General features: G+C 62.7%; 1 protein-coding gene across 1 annotated transcript in view; it reads left to right on the top strand.

The window, feature by feature from the left end:
* Positions 1–1,647: 1,647 nt before the first annotated feature.
* Positions 1,648–21,410, top strand: part of ASAP3 (ArfGAP with SH3 domain, ankyrin repeat and PH domain 3) — an 87,981-nt gene continuing 68,218 nt past the window's right edge. The window contains exons 1-26 of the mRNA XM_080378845.1: positions 1,648–2,831; positions 6,782–6,854; positions 7,290–7,435; positions 9,136–9,210; positions 9,524–9,573; positions 9,816–9,942; positions 12,167–12,252; positions 13,065–13,140; positions 13,278–13,364; positions 13,671–13,780; positions 14,695–14,764; positions 15,498–15,585; positions 15,988–16,036; positions 16,134–16,321; positions 16,444–16,577; positions 16,979–17,073; positions 17,382–17,562; positions 17,786–17,871; positions 18,008–18,123; positions 18,209–18,276; positions 18,418–18,525; positions 18,648–18,891; positions 18,989–19,277; positions 19,786–19,930; positions 20,132–20,254; positions 20,529–20,861. Coding sequence (XP_080234971.1) covers positions 2,709–2,831; positions 6,782–6,854; positions 7,290–7,435; positions 9,136–9,210; positions 9,524–9,573; positions 9,816–9,942; positions 12,167–12,252; positions 13,065–13,140; positions 13,278–13,364; positions 13,671–13,780; positions 14,695–14,764; positions 15,498–15,585; positions 15,988–16,036; positions 16,134–16,321; positions 16,444–16,577; positions 16,979–17,073; positions 17,382–17,562; positions 17,786–17,871; positions 18,008–18,123; positions 18,209–18,276; positions 18,418–18,525; positions 18,648–18,891; positions 18,989–19,277; positions 19,786–19,930; positions 20,132–20,254; positions 20,529–20,603 — 3,012 coding nt within the window. The 5' untranslated portion in view covers positions 1,648–2,708 and the 3' untranslated portion in view covers positions 20,604–20,861. The remainder of the gene's footprint in view (positions 2,832–6,781; positions 6,855–7,289; positions 7,436–9,135; positions 9,211–9,523; positions 9,574–9,815; positions 9,943–12,166; positions 12,253–13,064; positions 13,141–13,277; positions 13,365–13,670; positions 13,781–14,694; positions 14,765–15,497; positions 15,586–15,987; positions 16,037–16,133; positions 16,322–16,443; positions 16,578–16,978; positions 17,074–17,381; positions 17,563–17,785; positions 17,872–18,007; positions 18,124–18,208; positions 18,277–18,417; positions 18,526–18,647; positions 18,892–18,988; positions 19,278–19,785; positions 19,931–20,131; positions 20,255–20,528; positions 20,862–21,410) is intronic.

Raw genomic sequence — 21,410 nt, forward strand, 5'->3', positions numbered from 1 at the left:
GGGGCTGTTTTCCTCTAAGCAGCAAAATGCTGGGGCGGTTTGGGAGGAGGGAGGTGTTGGGCTGGTTTTGCTCCTGTTTTCAGAGTAAAAAAAGCCTGTTTTGGGGCCTTTTAACTGGCCATCCTGCTCTGGAGGAGCTGGTGGAGAAGGCTTGAGATGAAACTGTGGCTGGAGTGAGGGAAATGGGTCCAACCTGTTACGGATCGGTCCTTCTCAGCCCAAATCCGTCCAGCATGAGCCTTTGCTGAAGCTTGAGCCCTGGGAACCAGGAACACGGAAAAGGCCCCAGGGCTGGGAGCCAGGTCCCCACTGGTACCAGGGAAGGGACAGGCTGAGGCTGAGGCACCCAAATCTGAGGCAGGTTTGGAGGCTGCAGAGCGAGACCCTGGTGGGGCCGTGACCATGGAGGGTCCTTCCCCCAGGGTGCTGCCGCAGTTCACCTGCTTCTGCCAAGTCATGCCATGACCTGGTGATGCCAACAGTGCTGGTGGCACGGTGATGGCTGGGGTACCTGGTGATGGCTGGTGGTACCCAGTGATGTCTGGTTATCTGGTGATGGTTGGGGATACCTGGTGATGGTCAGTGGTACATGGTGATGTCCGGGATATCTGGTGGTACCCAGTGATGTCTGGTTATCTGGTGATGGTCAGTGGTACACGGTGATGTCCGGGATACCTGGTGGTACCCAGTGATGTCTGGTTATCTGGTGATGGTCAGTGGTACACGGTGATGTCCGGGATACCGGGTGGTACCCAGTGATGTCTGGTTATCTGGTGATGGTTGGGGGTACCTGGTGATGGCCAGTGGTACCCAGTGATGTCTGGGATACCTGGTGATGGCTGGTGGTATCCAGTGATGTCTGGGATACCTGGTGACGGCCAGTGGTACCTGGGGTTGTGGCACACATTGTCATTGCATCACTTGTCTGGTGGGGTGGAGGAGGAGGAGGAGGAGGGGGAGAGCCCCGGGCCAGGTAAGCCGGGCGAGTGGCAGAGTGCTGTAGCCGCGCTCCTGTCCCCATCCCCCGTGGGGCTGCGTGTCCTGGAGCAGCTGGGGGTGTCCCCGGGCCGTGTCCCCCCCCGCAGTCCCCAGGCTGGCCAGGAGGTGGCAGGGCCACCCCAGCAAAGGGGCTGTCCCCCGCCCCGCGCCTGGAGGGACCCCGCGGTACACCGGGGAGAAGCGGGGTGTCTGGGGGTCCCGGCCCTGCCCGGGGGGGCTGCAGGGTTGGGGGAGGGGGTTTCAAGCCTAGCCCCCGCTGCTGTAAGCCTCTGCCCTGGGTTGCCCCTATGGCTGCTCTGCTGAGGCTGGTGCCCCCCTGATGTGTCCCCCAAAGGAGGTTCTGGGGGTGCCTGTCTGCTGGGAGGCTCTTACCCATCGGGACCCTCCACATTCCTCCTGCTCCCGTCCTGCCTGAGCTGCAGCCTCTTAACCCTGTGTCTGCCAGCGCTCTGCTGAGGGAGATGTCTCGGGACCTGGGTGGGTCCTGGGCCCCCTCAAATTGGGGTGGGCAGGCTGCACCCCCAGGCCAAACCATGGGCACCTCTGCTTGCTGGTGCACGAAGGATTGAACCTTTCAAGAGCAACCATTCACCCTATGGCCTGCAACGGCTCTTCCCGTGTCCCTGTCCCCCCCGTGCCCCCCAGGGCCGGGGCTGGCCCTGGTTAGGCACAAACCTGAGTTTTACTGAGCTCCACTCCAGGCTCAGGACAGGGGACGGGGGTCTGTCACCCTCCAAACTACCCTGCGTGGGGGGTGCTGGGTGTGAGGGGCAACAGCGAGGGGCATGGGGGGGTCTGCAAAGCAACTTTGCCCCCGTGTCATCCCCTCTCATGGCAACCCAGCCCCACAGAGCACAGCTGAGGCTTTGTGTCCCCTTCTTTCCCATTTGCCATCAGCCTCAGCCCCATGGTGGGACGCACTCAGCGTGTGCCCGGCCCCCCTACCTGCCTGGGGGTGTCTGGGCTTCCTCACCCTCCGGGATAAGCAAATAATCAGGGAACGGGACACCAAAATCCAGCTCCTCGGGCGTGTGAGGGCTGGGACGAGGCAAGGGGATGGGTGGCCGCTGAGGTGCCCTCAGGTGGGACACTGAGCCCCCCGTGAAGAGCCGAGGGCTCCGGGAATCGCTGCCAGCCCGGAGATGGATTGTCCCCTCTGGGTCCGAGGAAGGGCAGGGTGGGGGTGGCCCCCAGTTAAACCAGTCCTCTGGGGGGCCTGGGTGTAATCCCAAGCTCTCCCAGGGCTGCTGGTGTCCCCAAGCCGGGGGTCGGGTGAGCCCTGGCTGTGGCTGCCCCTGCTCCCCTCGGCTCCCACCGTGCCGGGACGGCATAGCAGTGCCACCCACCCACCGCTGGGTGCTCGACCCCCGGCCCGGGGGGTGCTGCGGTGCCGGGGTGGGGCCGGGGGTGCGGAGCCCGCCAGACCCCGCGGGTTTCCCCTTCTCCGGGGACCCGGCTCCCCGCAAGCTCCCGGGGTGGGGGACACCGGCGGGGCGAAGTGGGGGTCGGGGCGGGCACCGGGGCGCTTCGCCTTTAACGGGCGGCCGGGCGGGGCCGCCCACGTGACGGCGGCGGGGAGGGCGGGAGCGGGGGGGGCGGGCTCGGCGGCGCGGCCGGTGCGGGGCATGGGGCGCTGAGCCGGGCTGCGGCACCCGGGGGGTCCCGGCGCGCTCCCGCTGCGCTCCCGGCGCGCCCCCGCCGCCCGCACCATGCCCGAGCAGCTCAGCGTGGCCGAGTTCCTGGCCGTGACCGGCGAGGACCTCAGCTCCCCGGCCGCCGCCTTCGCCTCCAAGATGCAGAAGTGCCGGGGGGCGGTGGGGGCTCTGGAGGAGGTGAGCGGGGCCGGGGGGGGGTCGGGCTGCGCTCCCCGCCTGGGAACACCCCCCGCACCCCGCGCTGCGGCAGCCCTGGCACCCATAGGTGCTGGTGCAGCACCCGCTGCCCGCCCCGGGGGGCCATCCTTTCCCTAGGCTCCTATTTATTGCCCCCCCCCCCCCTCCGCTTCGCCCCCAGAGCCCGGTGCTGGCGGTCACCCAAAGCGGCCACTGTGGGACCCTCGGGCCAGGGTGGCTGGTTGCATGTTCCGAGAAGCCCCAGCAGGCGCTTTTTGGGGGACAAGGTTTGTCAATAATGGCCAAAATTCGCTTTTAAAACCTCCTTTAAAGTTTTTCCTCCAGCTCCAGGTGCCCCCCGGGGCCAGGGCATCCCCCCCGGGGCCAGGACATCACCCCAGCGCCAGGGCATCCCCCGGGGCCAAGCAGGGCACCAGCCCCACGGCTCCAGCACCTTTCTACGCTGGAGCCAGCCCTGATGTGGTGCAGCGTCCCTGGGGGTCCCCCCTGCCATTAAATCCAGGGAGCATTTTTAAGCTCCCCCCAAACTCCCCAGCAGCATTTGCGGGAAGGGCGGAGGTGGCGGGGTGCCTTCGTCCCCCTTCTCCCGCCTGGAATAAAGGCGGTTTCCAGCTGGTCCTGTGACTTTCACCAACTCCACTTAGGGAAGGAATGGCTTTGAAGGACTGCCAGGGCTGGCGGGGAGCGCGGGGCCCCAGGTGTTGGGGCTGCCGGGGTCCTTGGGGGCAGTGAGATGGGTGTCCCCAGGCTGGAAATCTGGGGACGCACCATGGAGCATCCCCGTCCCTGCCAGCACGTGCTGGCTGCTGCCATGGATCTTCCTCTCCGCTCAGCCGGGAAGGGGGGTAGCTCCAGCCAGGAGGAAGCAGCAGGAATTTCGTTTGGCTGCTCAGAGAGGCTGCGGTTAAGGGGGACGGGGATGGGGGGAGAGGCGTCCCCCAGGAATGGTGGGGGTCTCTGCAGGGTTTGCTTAGTAAAGCTTCAGCAAGTGGGGCTGAGAGCTGGGAGTCGTGACTACCATTGTGCGTGCCATGAGGGGCAGGGGGCTGAGCCCCCCTGTCCCACCGGAGGCTGCAGGGAACCCCTCGGGGGGCTGAGCTGCTGCCAGACCTTCGGCATCCCCATGCTCCAGTCTGAGGGGAAGGGGGAAATCCAAGCCCCAGCCCCCTGCCACCCTCGGAGCCCTGATGGGGTGACAAACAGCTCGGGGGGGGTGGGGCTGGGGAGGGGGCGAGACTGTGATCAAACCGAGCCTTGGTCTTCCCGGTCACCGCCCCAGGTCCCCAGGTCCCGGCCGGTAGCTTGGTGAGCAGGAGGGAGTGAGGGTTTCCTGGTCTTGCTGCAGCAGCTGCTGGTGGGAGGGGGTGGCCGCGTCCCACCAGGTCCCCAAGACAGGGACGTCAGGTCCCCAAGACAGCGTCAAGGCACGGCTGTACACGCTCATCTAGGAGCCGGTCCCAAATCGGGGGGACGGGAGCAATGTGGGTGAGGGCCAGCAGCTGCTCCTCCATGGAGGCAGCATACTGGCATTGGTCGGAGCTGCTCCGTGCCTCAGTTTCTCTCCTGGCATTAAAGAAGGCTGTCCCCTCTCAGGGGGTTTGTGTGACTTTGGGGTCCTTGGCGCTGCTGCGAAGGCAGAGCCCAAGGTCTCCATAGTGGGCTGGTGGTTGGGGCTGGGTGCATGTCCCATGGGACTGGGCACTTCCAGGCTGGGCCAGGGTGAGATGGCAGAGGCTGCCGGCATGTTCGGTGGCAGAGCTGGCGGCTGGTCTCCCAGCTCACCCTGTCACCGTGTAAATACACCACATCCCTGCCACGTGCTGCCCTTTGCACCCAGGGCAGCACCGCATCCTGCTCCTGGCCTGGCAATGCTGGCACCCCGGCCCCTGGCACCCGTGGCGGCTCCTTCGCCGGGCAGCACGAGCCTGGGGCGGGGGGGGGGGGAAGCAGAAGAATGGCCCCCATTGAGCATCCTGCTGGGGCCGGGCGGGGGGTGGCGGTGGCTGCTCGGGGTCCCCAGGCTGCGTGCCTGGGTGGCTGCAGCGCAGGTGTGGATCTGTCCCTTCCTCCATCCCCACGAGGATCCCTTGTGCTCCCGTCCCTGCTGTGCCAATGTCCTTGGCTTCCCCTGACCGGGAGCCCTCATCCCTGAGCTGGTGTGGGAGGCGTTGGTGCTGTGGGGGGCTCCAGGCGTTGCTGCTCCCCGCTCTGGAGGGCTGTCCCCGTGCAGCCAAGGCCGCTGTCCCCAGCAGTCAGCCCCATGCACTGGGGATGCCAGTGATGCCCGCAGCCACGGCAGCACCATGCAGTGATTTCCTCTGCATTTACCACCCCAGTGCCCGGCTCTGCCTGCTCTGTCCCCACTGGTCAACTCATGGACCCTTCCCGAGAGACCCCGTGTCCTTTCCCAGATCGTCCCTGGTCCCTGCTCTGCAGCAGCCCCGTGTTCAGCATCCTGCAGCCGTGAGCTGGCACCAGGGTGAGCTGCCCCATACGAGACACTTGGAGCAGCTTTGTCCCCCATTGCATGGTGGTGTGTTCAGTGCATCGCATGCTGCCTCAGTTTCCCCTTCTTGAGGCTACACCGTTTCCCAGCCTGGCTTCCAGCCTTGGCTTCCCCTCCCAAGGCAGGGGATACCTCTACAGCTCCTGAGAGCCTGGCGTGCCTGGATTTGGTGCAGAGAGGGGACATGGGAGGGCTTTGGGGCACCCCAACATCTTCCCTATTGTAGATGTGTTGCAAGACCCCTCTGGGTGGGGAGTTTGGCTCCTGCCTCAGCCCCGGTCCCCTCCCAGCTGGCTCATCCTGGCTAAAGCTCATCCACAGCATCCCTTCCAACGAGGAGGGCCTCGGAGAGCGGCGCCGAAGCCAGGCTGACCCCGCTGTCAGGAAATCGGCCTTGACATCAGCCTGAAAACCTTCGGCAAGAGCTCGAGCAAGAGAGAGAGCGTCTTTATTGTAATTCCTCCGCGGTTTCATCCCTCGCCCTTCTTGCTGTTCACGCCCTCTAAATATTTCCAGCCTGTTATCATGCCTCTGGTACCTGCAGCCAAGCCGCCCTTAACCCTTTCATGATCGCTGGGGCCAGCGTGTGTTTGGCTGTGATGCTCGGCAGGCTGGCGTTGTTGGGTTGGGGTTGGGTTTGCCCTGATGCTCAGTGAGGGCAAATGGGGGCTGCCAGGGTGGGGGGGATGGAGCGAGGGTGGAGGGACCGAGGATGGGGAGTGCTCTAAGTGAGCGTAGGATGTGGCTGGCTGGAGCTGCAGGGAGGTCTGTGGTGCTGGGGGCCATGGCCAAGACCCTGCATGATCTGGGTGTGTGTGTGGAAAGCTGCATCCCCGGTTGCAGGATTTATGTGATTTAGGTCCCTGTCAGGCACTGGTGGAAGGTGGGTCCCATTTTTGGCTCTGCTGGGAACCCCTGCAGGGAGCCGGGCACCCTTGCAGGTCTCTCCCACCGCACTTGGCGCTGAGCTGTGGGGACGTGTGGTGGGTACAGGCTGGTGTATCTGTGCTATGTGATGCTTCACCCCCTCCTTCCTTGAAACAGCCCCTGCAAGAGCCAGGGAGGCATTTTCCATAGTTGCTGGAAGCTGCCAGGATCCAAAGAGACGCTGAGCGTGCTGGCTGAGCCTCTCGCCCCCTGCTACCGTCTTGCTCAAACCCGCTTCTCTGGGGGCAGCCAGAGCCCTGCCTGGCAGCCAAAGCCACAGGGACCACAGGCCTGGCAGGGGACAGGCTGGATGCTGCAGCTCCGCATCCCCGGGATGCCTCCAGCTCCTCTCCCAGCCCTGGGAGCTTGGCCGCTGCCCTGCACATCTGCATGGCAGAGCAGCAGCCTTTCCGAGGGCCAGCTGGGCTGGGGGGAGCAGCAGCCGCGCTTGGCAGGGCTAATGAGCTCCGTTTGTTTTCTTTCTTCGCTTTCATAGAGCCTGGATGGGGACCAAGCCGTACTCCAGAGGATCAGGAAATATGTGAAAGCCATTCACATCTCCGGGCTCAGTGAGTTGTGCTTTGAGAGATGATGGGCATCCCTGGACCACCGGGCTGGTGGGGTCTGTGATGGTCCCATCCTCCACCAATGCTGGCCACATCTGTCCGTAGGGTGATGCAGCTGGACAGTGGGGTGGCCATGGGTGCTGGCCAGTGAGGGGAACATGGGTGCTGGCCAGTCTCAGGGGACATGGGTACCCTCAGCCAGCCAGTCTGGCAACACGATTAAGTGCCGAAAACTCTTAAAAAGATGTAAAAAGGGAAACTGAGAACCTTAGGGAGGTTGTTTAGGGCACACTGCTGCTGTCCTGCAGCAGGATCAACCCAGCTCGGCTACAGAGCTGTGGAGAGATGGGTGTTGGTGGGACCTCATGATGTGACCATCTCTGGGGACAGGGTGCTGCAGGGCCACCCCATGTCCCTCACCAGTGTCTCCCCGCGCAGCCCATGTGGAGAATGAGGAGCAGTACAGCGAAGCCCTGGAGAACTTTGGCAACAACCACCTCTCCCAGAACAACCACGAGCTCTCCACCGGCTTCCTCAACCTGGCCGTCTTCACCCGGGAGGTCACCGCGCTCTTCAAGAACTTGGTGAGCTGCCCTGCATCCTCCTGGCATGCTGCTGAGATCGGGGGGGGGGAGGCTCTAACCACTGGGGGGGCGATTGTGGGGTTCACAGCGTTTCCTGTGCAACCTCAGCCTGTTCTCTGCATCTGGTTATTGCCAGGCTGGGGAAAATCTCCAGGATCCTTCTGGATTTCGAACAAACACCCAGCGCAGCCCCCCTCCTCCCACTTTAGCTGCCCTCCACCGTGAGCAACAATCCCCAGCTCCCATCCTGGGCTCAGGGACATGTTCCCGGACCATCTGATACCCCTGCTGCTGGATTTACAGCTCACTCCCAGCTCTGCTGGGGACGCCAGCGCTGGGATTCAAGGGGTGGTTGGGGCTCCTATTTTCTTCTTTCTTTTTCTTTCTTGCTATTTTTTTCTCACATCAATTGCATCTCTGATCTTGCTTGCCAAGAAGTAAATCAAAGCCACGCCGAGCTGCGCAGCGGGGCCTTGGGGAGCAGGCAGGCAGGGGCGGCTGCGAGCCTAGCCGGCAGCGTCTTCCCGACCACGGGAATGGCTCCGGTGGAGAAGTCGGTTCCCGGGGGAAGCTGGGTCCATGCAAGCCCCACGGCAAAGCCCTGGGGGAGGTCCTGTGCCACTGGCCCCCTCTCCGGTCCCTTTTCTATCCCCGCTGCCAAGGAGCGTTTTTGGCCCCTGGCTCTGCTTAAGGAGATTTATTTCTGCTGCCCTTCCCCCAGCGAGAATTTCAGATTTTGGCATCTTCCTCTCCCAGTTACCCCAGTCTGGGCCTCCCCGCTCCTCCCCTTCCCCAGCCTGGCCGGACCCCCAAGCTCTGGTGGGGCTCAGTGGAACTGTGCTGGAGGAGTCGGACCGGTTCCCAGTGCTGGCCCCCCACCTCCTGCCCCACGTGCTGCTGGCGTGGGAACAGCCACTGCTGCTGCCCTGTTCCCCCTGCTCTCCCCACAGCGGGGTTACGTGCCAGGACCCTCGACCAGATCCAAAAAGCCAGGTTTCCCTTCTCAGAGTCCCCCCAGATCTGTTGGAAGGGGGGTGCCCCGTCCCGCCTTATTCAGGGCTGGTCCCGTGCCCTGGAGCTGGGATTCTCCTGGGTGCTGCTGGGGACCCTTGGGAACCTTCAAAAGAAATCTGGGTGCAGCAGGGAGGTCCCATGTGGGTGCTGGAGCTGCTCTCGCAGCACTGAACTGGGGTGCTGCCCCACGGAGGGATGCCAGGACTGGAGTGGGCACCTGCATCCCCGCCGCAGACCCCTGCGTGGCACTGGTGAGGATGGTGGGGGCCACACTGGTGTCCCCAGACCCTGGGAAAGTGGGACATTTTGGGAAGCTCCTTTGACGTCGGGGGAGGGGGGGCTTTTTGCATCACGGGTCTGTGGAGGGGTGGGTGGCATCGCTGGGTGCTGTGCCATGGGGGGACAGGGACAGGGTGTCGGTGGGGGGAACGGCGCTGGTTTTGGCAGCCGCGGTGCTGATGCGGTTTGTGGGAAGGGCCCCTCGTCAGACATCTTGCAGCCAGCTCTGACAAGCCCCAGCCTGCCCCATGCCTGGATCCAACCCTGCTTCCAGCCTCTTTAACCCTTCACGGGGCAGCAGTGGAGCTTGGGGGAGGTCCCTGGCACCGGGAATCATCCACGGCTCCGACCTGACGTGCCCTGAGGTGAGGACCCCCGTGGGGTAACCCCATCTTTACCCTTTGCAGGTGCAGAACCTGAATAACATCGTCTCCTTCCCCCTGGACAGCCTGCTGAAGGGGCAGCTGAAGGACGGCCGCCTGGTGAGTCCCCTCCAGCACTGTCCCCAAGGCTGCAGGTCACCCCTTTGGGGACATATTGCAGCGAGACCCCCGTCCGCAGGTTCAGCTGGTGCCTGTGGCCAGGAGAAGGAAGGAGCAAGTACCCAGGGCTGGAAGGCAGCAGGGAGGGTTGGGAGTGATGGCAGCAAGGGGTGAAGCCGTGGTGGGGACATCCCTTGTCCCCAGGGAGCAGGGCAGGGTGCGGTGACGCAGAGCAAAGCCCTCTGCTGCTTCGGTGCCACCGTGTCTTCTGCCTTCCCTGACGGCTGCCACCCCCTCTCTGCTTTTGCCACAGGACTCCAAGAAGCAGATTGAAAAGGCCTGGAAGGATTATGAGACCAAAGTGTAAGGAACCCTCAGCCTCCAGCAAAATCCGCCTAATCCCCCTCTGCACAAAGGTGTTTTGTCCCGGGGCTACAGCCGGGCACTGATGGATGCCAGTTGGCCACTGGGAGGGCTCTGCTCCAGCCTTTCCCAGCTAGAGGGGCTGGAGATGTTTCTCCTCATCCCATCCCCACTGTAGCCCCCCACGTGGGGCACCCCTCGGGGCAGGGCTGTCCCCGACCTGCCACCATCCTGTCCTGCAGGGGGAAGATGGAGAAGGAGAAGGAGCGAGCCCGCTTGGCTGGGGTCATCCAGGCCGAGCCGTCCGCGGCAGAGGTGGCCGAGGACATGCAGAAGGAGCGGCGGCTCTTCCAGCTCCACATGTGCGAGGTAGGGGCTGTGCTGGGGCGGGGTGGGGGCGGTTTGGCCCCAGGGGGACACAGGGAACCGCTCTGCTCAAAGCTGCAATGGGACGTCAGAGCCTGTCCGTGTCCCCGCCACCAAAGCAGCCCCGTGTGTGTGCTAGGGGGGATGCTCAGCTGTCCCCATCGTGTCCCTGCATGGTCCCAGCTCGGGTTTCCCCACCCTGTCCGCAGCCTGGGTTGCTGCAGGATGCGGCTGTGAGCGGCACTCGTGGGTTCCCCTGCGGCAAGGCACCCAGGGGTTCCACCTGCATCGTCCCAGCCCTGCCCCTACCCCTCTGCAAAGCCAGAGGCTGGCATCTGGGGCAAAAAGGGAGCTTTTTGGATAACAACCCCTGAGGATGGATTTGGGCTTTTGCCCCGTTCTCAAAACTGCTTGAAGAAACTCTTGGTTTTGGTTAGGGGGGCTCACAAGTGGCCCCAGATCTCTGAGGGTCACAGGGGTCCGTGCTCAGGAGGTAAGACAGGAATAGGTGAAGGATGGAGACCCAACGTCAGATCCCCGCAGTGAGATAGGACCCAGGTGCCCTGGCTCCAGACACCCCAGCAGCCCCGTAAGTGTCTTGAGAGTGACACAGAGTCAGGGATGAGTCCCCCGTGGGTTGTCCCAGGGGTGTCCCACATCCCCGGGGGCCAAGCAGCAGCATTGGAGCCCGGTGCAGCCCCCCCCCCCGCCCCCCCCCGGCAAAGGGCTGGGGATGTGGGGAGGAGGCTGCGCCCGCCGCAGTGGGGCCAGGGAGCTGGGACCCGGCCAGATGAGTCACTCCCTTGAATAGCACCACTGTGAAATAAATAACAGCACATGGAAATGGGGGAGCTGCAGCCCGGCCGGGGAGGGGCCGCTGCCGGCAACCCTGCACAGGGTGGCTGCGTGCGAGCGGGCACACGTGCGCGTGTGTGCTGGCGTGCACGAGAGCTGCTGGCATGCACGAGAGCTGCTGCTTTCCCAGGGAGCCTGCGTGGGGGTGGGGGGGCAGCTCTTCTAGGGGGCTGGCCAGGGCTGGGCGGGATGTGTTGCATGTAGATGTAGAGGTAGAGATATTTGGTGCTTCCTGGGGTGGGGGTGCGATCCCATTTCCCCCCAGGGGTGATGTGTGGGGTGGTTGCATCTCCCCACCATGGGCCATCTCACACCCCCAGGGGCTGTGGGATGGATGGATAAAGCTGGACTTGGACCCAGGCGGTGCTGGGAGCATCCCTTTGCTCATGGGTCTCAGCCAGCGCTGGCTGGGACCCTTCCCTGTCACCGTCAGCCCTGGGTGTGGGTGGCAGGGCAGGGGGGTCCCACTGGAGCTGGGTACATGTGGCCTTTTCCAGCCGGGACTTTGTTCAGGGGGTGCAGTCGGTGCTGGGCACCCTGGGGCTCCAGGTTGAATCCTACGCTGGCTTTGCACCTCCAGCTTGCACAGAGCAGTTAACAACCCTCCTCAGCCTGGGTGACCCCTCGCTGGGGTGCCCAGAGTGCCGGGACACTGGGAAGCTCCATCCCACCGTGGTGCTTCCCCACCATGGAAAGCCTCTGGAGCTCAGGGCTGCCTTCTCCTTCGTCGCCTCCCGCTCAAAACCATCCCCCAGCAGCTGCGCCGGGCTGGAGAGGAGCTTGCAGGGCGAGAATCTCGTCCTCCCTGTATTTTGCTCGGGGCGAGCAAGGCTCTGGGTCTTTTCTGCCTGCAGCTGATGGATGGGTTTGATGCATAAAGCTGAAATTCCCCATCCCACGGGACACCTCCGTGAGGACTGCAGACCTCCGGGGCTGATGTGCCACAGGTGCTTGCTGCTTGAAATCTGATTTTTTGGGAGCAAAGGGGTCATGTCTTAAAAAAACATTGGGGCTATTTTTTGGGTTTTTTTTTTCTTTGCGAGCTGCCTTAGATTTTGGTTATTTATTAACTCCAGAAGTAATGAGCAGCGGGAGAAGCATGCTTGGCTGGAAACCCCGGGGGCCTGCCTCAGTCCTTGAACTTTTCAGGGCTTGGAAGACTTCCAGAGCCAGGTTTTCTGAGGGTGGTCCCCAGCGAGCTGCCTTCAAATCCAACACTGTGACTCGACTTCTTGAAACCCAGCCAGTTTTAACCCTCCTCCCCATGCCGGGAAGGGAGGCAGGGGCCAGGCAGGCTCTTGTTCTTTCCTCCAGGATATTTTCAGCCAGTCCTCATCTCTGTCACCTAACCAGGTGTCTTCTCCTCCTCCAGTACCTGCTGAAAGCCAGTGAGTCTCAGATGAAGCAGGGACCAGATTTCCTGCAGAGCCTCATCAAGTTTTTCCATGCTCAACACAAGTAGGTGCCACCCAGGTCAAGGTGGTTCATCCCCAGGGTCAGCCGTCACCCTGGGAGGTCCCCTGGGGGTCTGGGGGAACCTTCTCCCATCCCAGCTCCATGAAGCTGTTGGTGAAGATGCTGGGCAGAGCCAAGCTCTGTGGTTGTGTCTGGGGAGTTGAAACGTGCTTTGTTGGCTTGAGGAGCTTTAAAACGTGTCTATGGGGGCTGGGGGTTGGCTCGGGATATATCCGATGATTTGGTTTCTGGATAGATTTCCAGGGGTGAGTTCAGCTGAGCGGCTCTGCCGTTAGCCGTGGGGCTTGTAACAAGGGTGTTTGGAGCAAGGATTCACATCCCCTCATCTTTCCTGCTGCTCTGTGAGGCTGGAGTAGCAGCGTGTGGGTGTCATGTCATCTTCTCCAGCCTCTGAGTGGGGAAACTGAGGCAGGGAGGGGACAATCGCGTTGGCTAAGAGCGTGCCCTCGACTGGGGCTGTGACCCAGAGACCCCCAGAGCCTGGCCCCCAGCAGGGCTGGTCCCAGTGAGATGAGCTTGGATTAAACAAGAGGCCAATCCTGCATCCCAGACACCCCAAATATTTGGGGGATCCAGGTCCCATGTGCCGGGCTTGGCCTTTGGTGGGATCTTTCCAGGTCCCAGTAGCAAGGGAACCACAAAGCAAGAGCATCTTCCCAGGGCGGGGGTGGGGAGAGTTGCTGTGGTCTCCTCCCACATTTTCTCTAAAAAAAAACTTTTTTTTTTTTCCTTTCTTTTTTTTCCCTCCTCCATTCTCCCCATCTGCATCTTAATCACATTAAATAAATGCCCAGTTTCTTCCAAGACGGCTGGAAGGCTGCCCAGAACCTCTACCCCTTCATTGAGAAGCTTGCTGTATCCCTCCACGCGGTAAGTCCCCCCCCCCCCCCCCCCGCCTGCCATCCAACACCGCTTGGGACATGTCCCCTGAGATGCCACCCCCCGTGCCAGCCCCTGAGAACGCCCGCATTCAGCACAGCAGTGAGGGCAGCTGCCTCCCTTTCCAGCTCCACCAAGCGCAAGAGGAGGAGGTGAAGCAGCTCACGCAGACCCGCGATTCCCTCCGCAGCATCCTGCAGCTGGAAAGCAAGGAGGTGAGACCCCAGGGTGGGCAGGGAAGGAAGGTTGGGAGGGTGCTGGGTGCTGAGGAGGGGTGAGTGGCCTGGGGTTACCTTGGGGATGGGGAGCAGCAGGGAAAGGGGAGCTGGAGACCAAAGGAGACATCCATGGAGCAGAGTAGGAAACCTGGGAGATGCTCAGAGGCTGGGAGGGGACAGGGGTCTCTGGCACCCTGATGGACACTTCACCCACATAAGGACGAGGTCACTTGGGGGCAGCAGCCACCTCTGAACCTCTCACTTTGCTTTTTAAATGCTATTTTCCCCCCCTGGTGAGCTCAGGAAAACCTGAGCAGGAAGAACTCTGGCAGCGGCTACAGCATCCACCAGCACCAAGGGAACAAGCAGTACGGGACGGAGAAGTCAGGATTTCTGTACAAGAAGAGCGATGGGTGAGGATGAGTGATGTTTACCCAGAGAGGTCTTGGCTCCATCCTGGTGTCGCTGTGGGCTGTGGGAGCACCACACTCGCAGAAGGCCCCGGAGCTGGAACACCCTGAGGTGGAACTGTTGGGATGAGGGTTTGGTCACTGTTAGGTCTTTGGGTGCAGTCAGTCCCATCTGGTCTTAAGCATCCGTCAGCCCTTGGAAAATGGGACTTTTCCCCAGGCTGGAGGCGACCTGAGAGCTTGTAGTCAAGGGTTGGTGGGTCTCCAACTGCAGCTGGGAAAGGAGGAGGTTTGGAGGTGCTGCAAGAGACCTTCTCCCATGCTGGTTTGGTGTCATCGGCCCATTTCTTATATGAAGGTCCCCAGGTGGCTCTGATGCCCAGCGTGCTTCTTCCATGACGCTCTCCTGGGCGGCTGGCTGGGCACAGTGACTGGTGCTGTGTGGGTGTAGTGTCCTTGGATGTGGGTCTCCAGGAGCAGCCACCCAGTGCCAGGTTCACTGTGAAGAGCTGTGAGCTGTGCAGCTGAGGAAGAAATTCCTTATTTCTTGGGCATGGAGGGAGAAAGGATCCTGGTGGGATCACCTAGGGTGAAAAATGAAATGCTCAGAGCCCCAAAGAGGATGTCTTCACCTTCTCAGTGGACCTCTGAGTGATGGGCACCAGATTTTGAGTGGGTGGCTATGTGCTTTGCTGAACTGGGGCTACCAGATCTGTGATGCTTTTGGCCAGCGCGGCCTGTGGCCAGCCCACTCAGTGGGACATTTTGTGCTCTGTGAGTTACAGGAAGCACAATGCCACGTCCAGAAAGCCACCAGGGCTCTGCCGAGGGCTGCTGTGGGTGGTTTGGGAGGTTGACGGATGTGAGTGATCAGGGCTGTGCAACGCATCCTCACTCCTCCTCTTCCTCCTTCTCAGAATCCGCAAAGTGTGGCAGAAGAGGAAGTGTGGTGTGAAGTACGGCTGTCTGACCATCTCCCACAGCACGGTGAGGAGCAGTGGGGGGCTGCAGCCCTGACCCTTCAATACACCCTTTGAGCCTGGGTAGCTGTTGGATTTTAGGTTTAGCTTTGCCCAAACTGGTTGCAAATCCGCTTGGCTTAAAATTTAGTACGAGCTGGGACTGGACGTACTAAATGGGGTCCCTTATAGAATCACAGAAGGGTTTGGGTTGGAAGGGACCTTAAGGACCATCTAGTTCAGCCCCCTGCCCTGGGCAGGGACACCTCCTGCTAGACCAGGTTGCTCCCAGCCCCGTCCAGCCTTGGGCACTGCCAGGGATGGGGCACCCACAGCTGCTCGGGGCAGCCTGCCAGTGTCTCACCGCTCTCACAGGGAAGAATTTCTTCCTAATATCACATCTAAATCCGCCCTCTTACAGTTGGGAGGAGATGGTGGGTTTGGCTGGGGCAGCGAGACGGGCATTGAGGCTCCAGACAAGACCGAAGGGGCTGGGGTGTGTTGTGGGGGAGGAGTGCTGCCCCCTGGCGGTGGAGGCTGCAAACTGCAGCAGGAACAGAGGACATGGCTCAGAGACGTCTCCCAGCTCTGTTCTCCTGCAGGGGGTCGGGGAGGGTCCGACTCGCCTGGTTATCCCAAGAGGGACCATCTGGAGATGGTGGTTGTCCCACCGGAGTGCCACCGGGGGCACGCACTGGATGATGCCCCACATCCCACCCCTTCCTGGTCCTTCAACCTGCCTCCATCCTCGCACCCTGCAGATAAACCGTCCCCCTGTCAAGCTGAACCTCCTCACCTGCCAAGTGCGGCCCCACTCGGAGGAGAAGAAATGCTTCGACCTGGTGACGCGTGAGTGCCCGAGGTGGGATGCCATGGCTGGGGTGGGTGTGTTTGACCCGGAGGCGTCGGAGCTGCAGGTGGGAATTCCCTTTTTGGAGGAGAGCATTCTGAGCAGTTCTCCCAGCGGCCACTGGCCCCTCGCCAGCCCTGCCGTGGCACTTGGGCACCCTTTGCCCTTTTAATCCGGCCCTGGCTGCTGTTATGGAGGAAGGACCAACCTCCCCAAGGAGATCTAGTAAGCTCAAGGCAAAAAGAGGTTGTGAGAGGGCTCGCGTGATGGAGCAGTGGCATGCAATGATTTAATTTTAGATTAAAGCAGCCCTTTTGGAGTAGTTTCAGCTCCTTCCTGCTGTGCTGGGCATCCCCAAATCTCCTCCTCTCACCTTCTCCCCCCTCTCTCCATCCCTGCAGACAACAGGACGTATCACTTCCAAGCAGAGGATGAGCAGGAGTGCATTGTGTAAGTGCCACGGCCCATCCCCACTCCTTGTGGTGCTGGATCCTCCTCTGCCTTCCCCATCCTCCTCCTCCTCCTGACGGGGTTTCCTCCTGCCCAGGTGGGTCTCGGTGCTGCAGAACAGCAAGGATGAAGCCCTGAGCAACGCCTTCAAGGGGGAGCCCAACAGCGGTGGGGCAGCAGCAGGCAGCGGGGCAGACGGTGGTGTGCAGGAGCTCACCAAGCTGGTCATCAGCGAGGTGAAGAACATGCCAGGAAACAAGCAGTGTTGTGACTGCGGGGCCCCGGGTAGGTCAGAGCTTGGTGTGTCCTGTCCTCCCTGCTGGGTGTGGGTTGGGTACCCGGGGTGGGTTTGCAGCATCCTGGGGGGCTGGGTGGTGATGCTGAGCCCCCTGCCATTTCCCCTGCAGACCCCACATGGCTCTCCACCAACTTGGGCATCCTGACATGCATCGAGTGCTCTGGTATCCATCGGGAGCTGGGTGTGCATTACTCCCGCATCCAGTCCCTCACCCTGGATGTCCTCAGCACCTCTGAGCTGCTGGTAAGCTGCGCCCCGAGCCCGGAGATCTTGTGGCCACCAGGAATCACCCTCTGTGGCTCCCAAACCTTCTGGGATGCAGAGTTCATTCCTCCTTCATCCCATTGGTGTTCAGTTTGCTCCAGTGCTTGCAAACCTGCCCCAGTTTCCCCAGTGGCAGTTTGCAGCCTCTAGCACAGTGGCCTGGGCAAAGTGGTGGTGGTGGGGCTCTGCAAAGCCGCTTGCTCCCTTTTAAAGCAAATGTTCCCTGCCATGAAAGAGCATCATCCTGGGGGAGATGCTGCTCTGAAGTCTTGGGTGGATCCAGTGGATTCCTTCCCTCTGCCCCTGGGATTGGGGAGCTGGCTGGGGCAGGGCGCACGTGGCCAGGAGGGCTCATCTCCCCCGTCCCTCTCTCGCTGCAGCTGGCTGTCAGCGTCGGGAACACGCGCTTTAACGAGATCATGGAGGCCATGCTGCCAGTGCAGGACTGCCCCAAGCCCTCGGCCAGCAGCGATATGTGAGTCAGCCACTGGCCAGGGGGCTTGGGGTGGGCTGGGGGAAGGAGGAGTGCACGGTGCGTGGTCTATCCTTGTCCCTGTGCTGCTGCCCATCAGCTCTGAGACAGCCCTGGGATGAGAGGGGCGGGGGTCCTGGTGTCATCACCTGGGTTTTGGTGGGGTTCTGCACCTCTTTGGGTGGTTTGCCCCTGGTCCCCATGCTTCAGGAGGAGACAGGAGCCCAGGGTGCCTCCGGCTGCGGTGGGGATGGAGTGGGGGGCTGGTCTCTGTGCCCACCTGAGCCAATGCTGTGCCACCCTTCCCCCAGGGCTGCCCGCAAGGAGTACATCGTGGCCAAGTACATGGAGCGACGCTACGTGCAGAAAAGTGGCCATGACGACCCCCACCGCCTCTGGGAAGCCATTCGTGCCCGTGACCTGCTGGCCCTGCTCCAGGCCTTTGCCGAGGGGCATGATCTGGCCAAGCCCCTGGCCAGCCCCGAGGGCCAGGTGAGCCCCACACAACCGCCGTGGCCATCCTGCTCCCCCCACCTGGCAGCAGGAATGGATTTTCCCCCTCTGGGTGCCCATGCTCAGGGTTTTCCCAGCCTTTGGGTGGAGCTGTGCCCTTGGGAAGATGAGCATCCTCGGGTCCAGCTCTGCTCTCCCCTCCATCCTGTGGGAGATGAGCATCCTCGGGTCCAGCTCTGCTCTCCTCTCCATCTCGTGGCAGGACCAGGGCGAGCTGGCACTGCACATGGCCGTGCGCCACGCCGACAGATCATCCCTTCCTCTGGTGGACTTCATCATCCAAAACGGGTGCGTCCCCAGGCACTGGCAGTGTACCCTGCCAGCTCCCCTGCCCGCTCCTCTGCAGGAGGATTGTGCAGGAGCACAAGGGACTGATGCTTGTGTGCTCTTGAGCTTTGAATGTCTTGCCGGTGGCCCTGCGCAGGGGGATGCTGGACCGGGTGACACAGGACGGGAACACGGCTTTGCACTACAGTGTGCTCTACAACCAGCCCAACTGCCTCAAGCTGCTCCTGAAGAGCAAAGCTGCCTTTGCCACGGGTATGGGGCTGGGGGCTGGGGCTCTGTGGTGGGAGCAGGGTGGCAAGGCTGTAACCAGGATCTCGTCCTCTCATCCCTCGGGCAGTGAATGCAGCAGGCGAGACAGCTTTGGACGTGGCGAGGAGGCTCAAGCACACCGAGTGTGAAGAGCTGGTAGGTGGGACAGAGGGATGGAGATGCTCAGGCTGGGGAGAGGGGACTGAAGTGCTGGGGGAGGGCTGGCACAGAGGTGAGGGGCTGCCAGGACCTCCCCGCTCTGTGCTGAGACCCTCCCTGATCTGCCCTGTCCGGCAGCTGGAGCAGGCGCAGGCAGGGAAGCTCTCCCTGCAGATCCACGTTGACTATGACTGGGAGCCCCCCCAGGAGTTCCCCTACGACAGCGAGGACGAGCTGGAAGAGAAGGTACCCGTGGGGTGGTGGCAGGGGGTCCCCACATCCCCAGTGAGGGGGCTGGGGTGTGCAGACCCTGGCGGGGGGGGGCCTGGTGCAGCAGGGCAGCCCTGGAGCCAGGTGTCTGTCCCCAGGTGAGCCCCCTCCAGCGCTCCTTCAAGGGCACGTCGCTGCTGGCCGCCAGCCCCCCGCCTGCCTGCCCCCAGACCCGCTGGAGCTGCATGGGGATGGACATCACCAACAAGACCTACGAGAGCATCCTGGTACCCTCACGCCCCGCGCCCCGCCGAGCCCACAGCGAGGAGATCCCCCCACCGCTGCCCCTCAAAAACCCCACGCGGGGTGGCTCCCGCCCCAAACCCAGCCACAGCCCCACCGGTGAGTCCGGGGGGGTGTGTGTGTCACCCACGGTGGGGCTGTCCCTTCGCCTGGACACCAGGTTTATTGTCCCCGTTGTGTGTCACCCCTGCTAAAGAGCGCCCTGAGCTTCCTCGTCAGGCATCGGAGCCGCACTTCCCTGGGTCAGCGGAGGCTCCGGTGCTGCGCAGCCTCCCCTCTGCCGGCAGCGTGGGCACCCTGGATGGCCCCCCCGGCCCCCCAGCCCCCAGCCCCCGCAGTCCCACCGAGAGCCGGCGGGCAGCGTACTGGGAGACCCGCTCGGAGACGGACGGCAGCAGCACGCGGCGGGGGCCGGAGCTGAGCCCCCCCCCCGGGCAGCCACCACCAGGCAGCACAGCCCCTGACATCCCCCCCGTCAAGTTTGGGTAAGGACGTGCCCCCCCCTCCCAGCTTGGGGGTGCACTGGGTGTTGGGGGGGGTGGGGTGTCATTGCATGGTGCTAGTGCATCGGCTTCAACCCCTGCCAGCCCCCTCCCCAGGCATGGGGAACCCCAAATTGTCCCTGGGGGGCATGGAGCAAGGGGGTCCCCACCCTGACCTGGAGTCCCCAGGGGACTTGATGCTGGCCCTGGGATGCAGGAAGGGATGAGGGCAGCCGTGGGGTGCTGGGTTGTCCCTGGAGAAGGTACCAGATTATCTGGGGGTGACACCAAGACCCTGTAAGTTACCACATACATTTTTTTCTCTCTTTTTGGAAGTTGTGGTGGGATGGGTTCATTTGAGGGTGCTGGGACCCTTCTCCATCAGCATCCAAGGGGCTGTGGGTGGTCCCTTGGGAGAGCCCTGAGCCCATTAAGACCTTGCAGGAAAGGGGATGGGGAGGGGAAGGCACCAGCAGAGAGGGGGTGACACTGTCCCCGTTGTTCCGGGCAGCTCGGAGAGCACCCGCTCGTACCGGCGCATCAGCGGCATGGTGGGCAAAGCAGGGTCAGCTGTGTCCCCCCAGAGCCCTGGTGGCCCCGAGGACCCCGCTCCGAGCAAGGTGCCCCCTGTGCCCATGCCCAGAAGATTTGCTCCAGTAAGTGCCATGACTCGGGGGGATGTCTCAGAGGGACTGCGATGCCGGGGGGGTCACCCTCTGCATCCCTCTGCATCTCTCTGCATCCCAGCCCCCCATACCCTGGGGTGGCAAATGGAGGGGTCAGGGTGTCGCATCCCTGCACCCCCCTTAGGGTTGGCCTCAGGGGGGTCTGTCAGCCCCTTGCCCATTCCTTTGTAGGCCAAGGGGAGGCAGAAGCGGGTGAAGGCGGTGGCTGACTGCAAAGGGGACAAAGCGCGGGAGCTGACCTTCTCCAAGGGCGAGGTGATCGTGGTGACGCGGGAGGAGGATGAGCAGAGCTGGGTGAGTGTCAGCATCGCACGGACAGATGCTGGGGTCCCAGTCCTTGTCCCTCCACCCCCTAGTTCTCTTCTGGAGGAGGCTGAGTGTTCGGGGGGACATGAATGGGTGCCCCCTGCCCCGTCTGTGCACGGAGGAGAGCTGGGAGGGCTCCTGCTAACGTGTCGCTGCAGCTTTGCCTCCAAATCCCCCTGGGAATTGGGGTGGTAGCCCCAAAGCTGCTCCCCTGCCTGAGATGGGACTCCCATCCCCCTGACCCTCCTCTCTGCACCCCCAGGTCGGCTTCATCGAGGGTGACGGCTCCCGCACCGGAGTCTTCCCAGCCAGCTTCGTCCACCTCTTGCAAGACTGACTGGGTGGCGGTGGCCCCGTTTATCCCTGTCCCCCTGGCTGGGACCCGAGGCAGCTCCCCGCCGGCTGGCGAGGGCTCGGGCACAGCCCCAGCTGGGGGGGCTGGCAGGGCTGGGCCACGAGGGACACGTGCCTGGGACCCTGGTGTGGGACCATCCAGCCCAGCTGGACACTGCCCTCCAAGGGGGCTCGGAGCCCCCCCACTTGAGAAGACCATCCGTGGACAGCAGCTGCAGGGAGCTGAGGGCAGAGAACAGACGTGCTCGCTGCACTAGTGGGCTGAGTTTCTGTGCTGGCCCCCGGTGCCCCCTGCTCCCGCTGCTCTCCCGTCCCTCCCGTGGGCTCTCCTGCCCTTCCCGTGGGCTCTGCCCATCCCTGGGGCTTTCTTCTCCCCTGTCTGCAAGGACTTGGGGCGGGGGGAGCTGCATTCGGGACCCCCTACCCTCCTCTGCTGGGGAGCTCTGGGCCCCCCTCCCCAGCCTGGGGGGGGAGCAGGGCTGGGGAGGGGCCGTGCACCCCCCGGCCGCCTTCCCTACCCGACTGTGAAGCTTTTGGGATGGGCAGGGAGTAGAAAAGGGCTTTTATTGACCTTTCTGGGGAAGGGGGGGGCGGAGGGGCTGGAGGGTCTCTGCACCCCACCTCCAGGCTCTGGGAGCTGCCTGGGCTGGTGGGGCTTGGGGGTACTGCAAAGCTTCCCCAAAACTGGTAGTGTTGCCTGATTTTTTTGGGGGGGGGTGTCAGGTGCCACTGCGGAGCCTGCCCATGGCCCTCGCCTGGGGTGGGTGCTGGATCACCGCCCCAGCCCTGG

This window comes from Falco punctatus (assembly GCF_963210335.1).
Source record: "Falco punctatus genome assembly, chromosome: 3".
NCBI lineage: Eukaryota > Metazoa > Chordata > Aves > Falconiformes > Falconidae > Falco > Falco punctatus.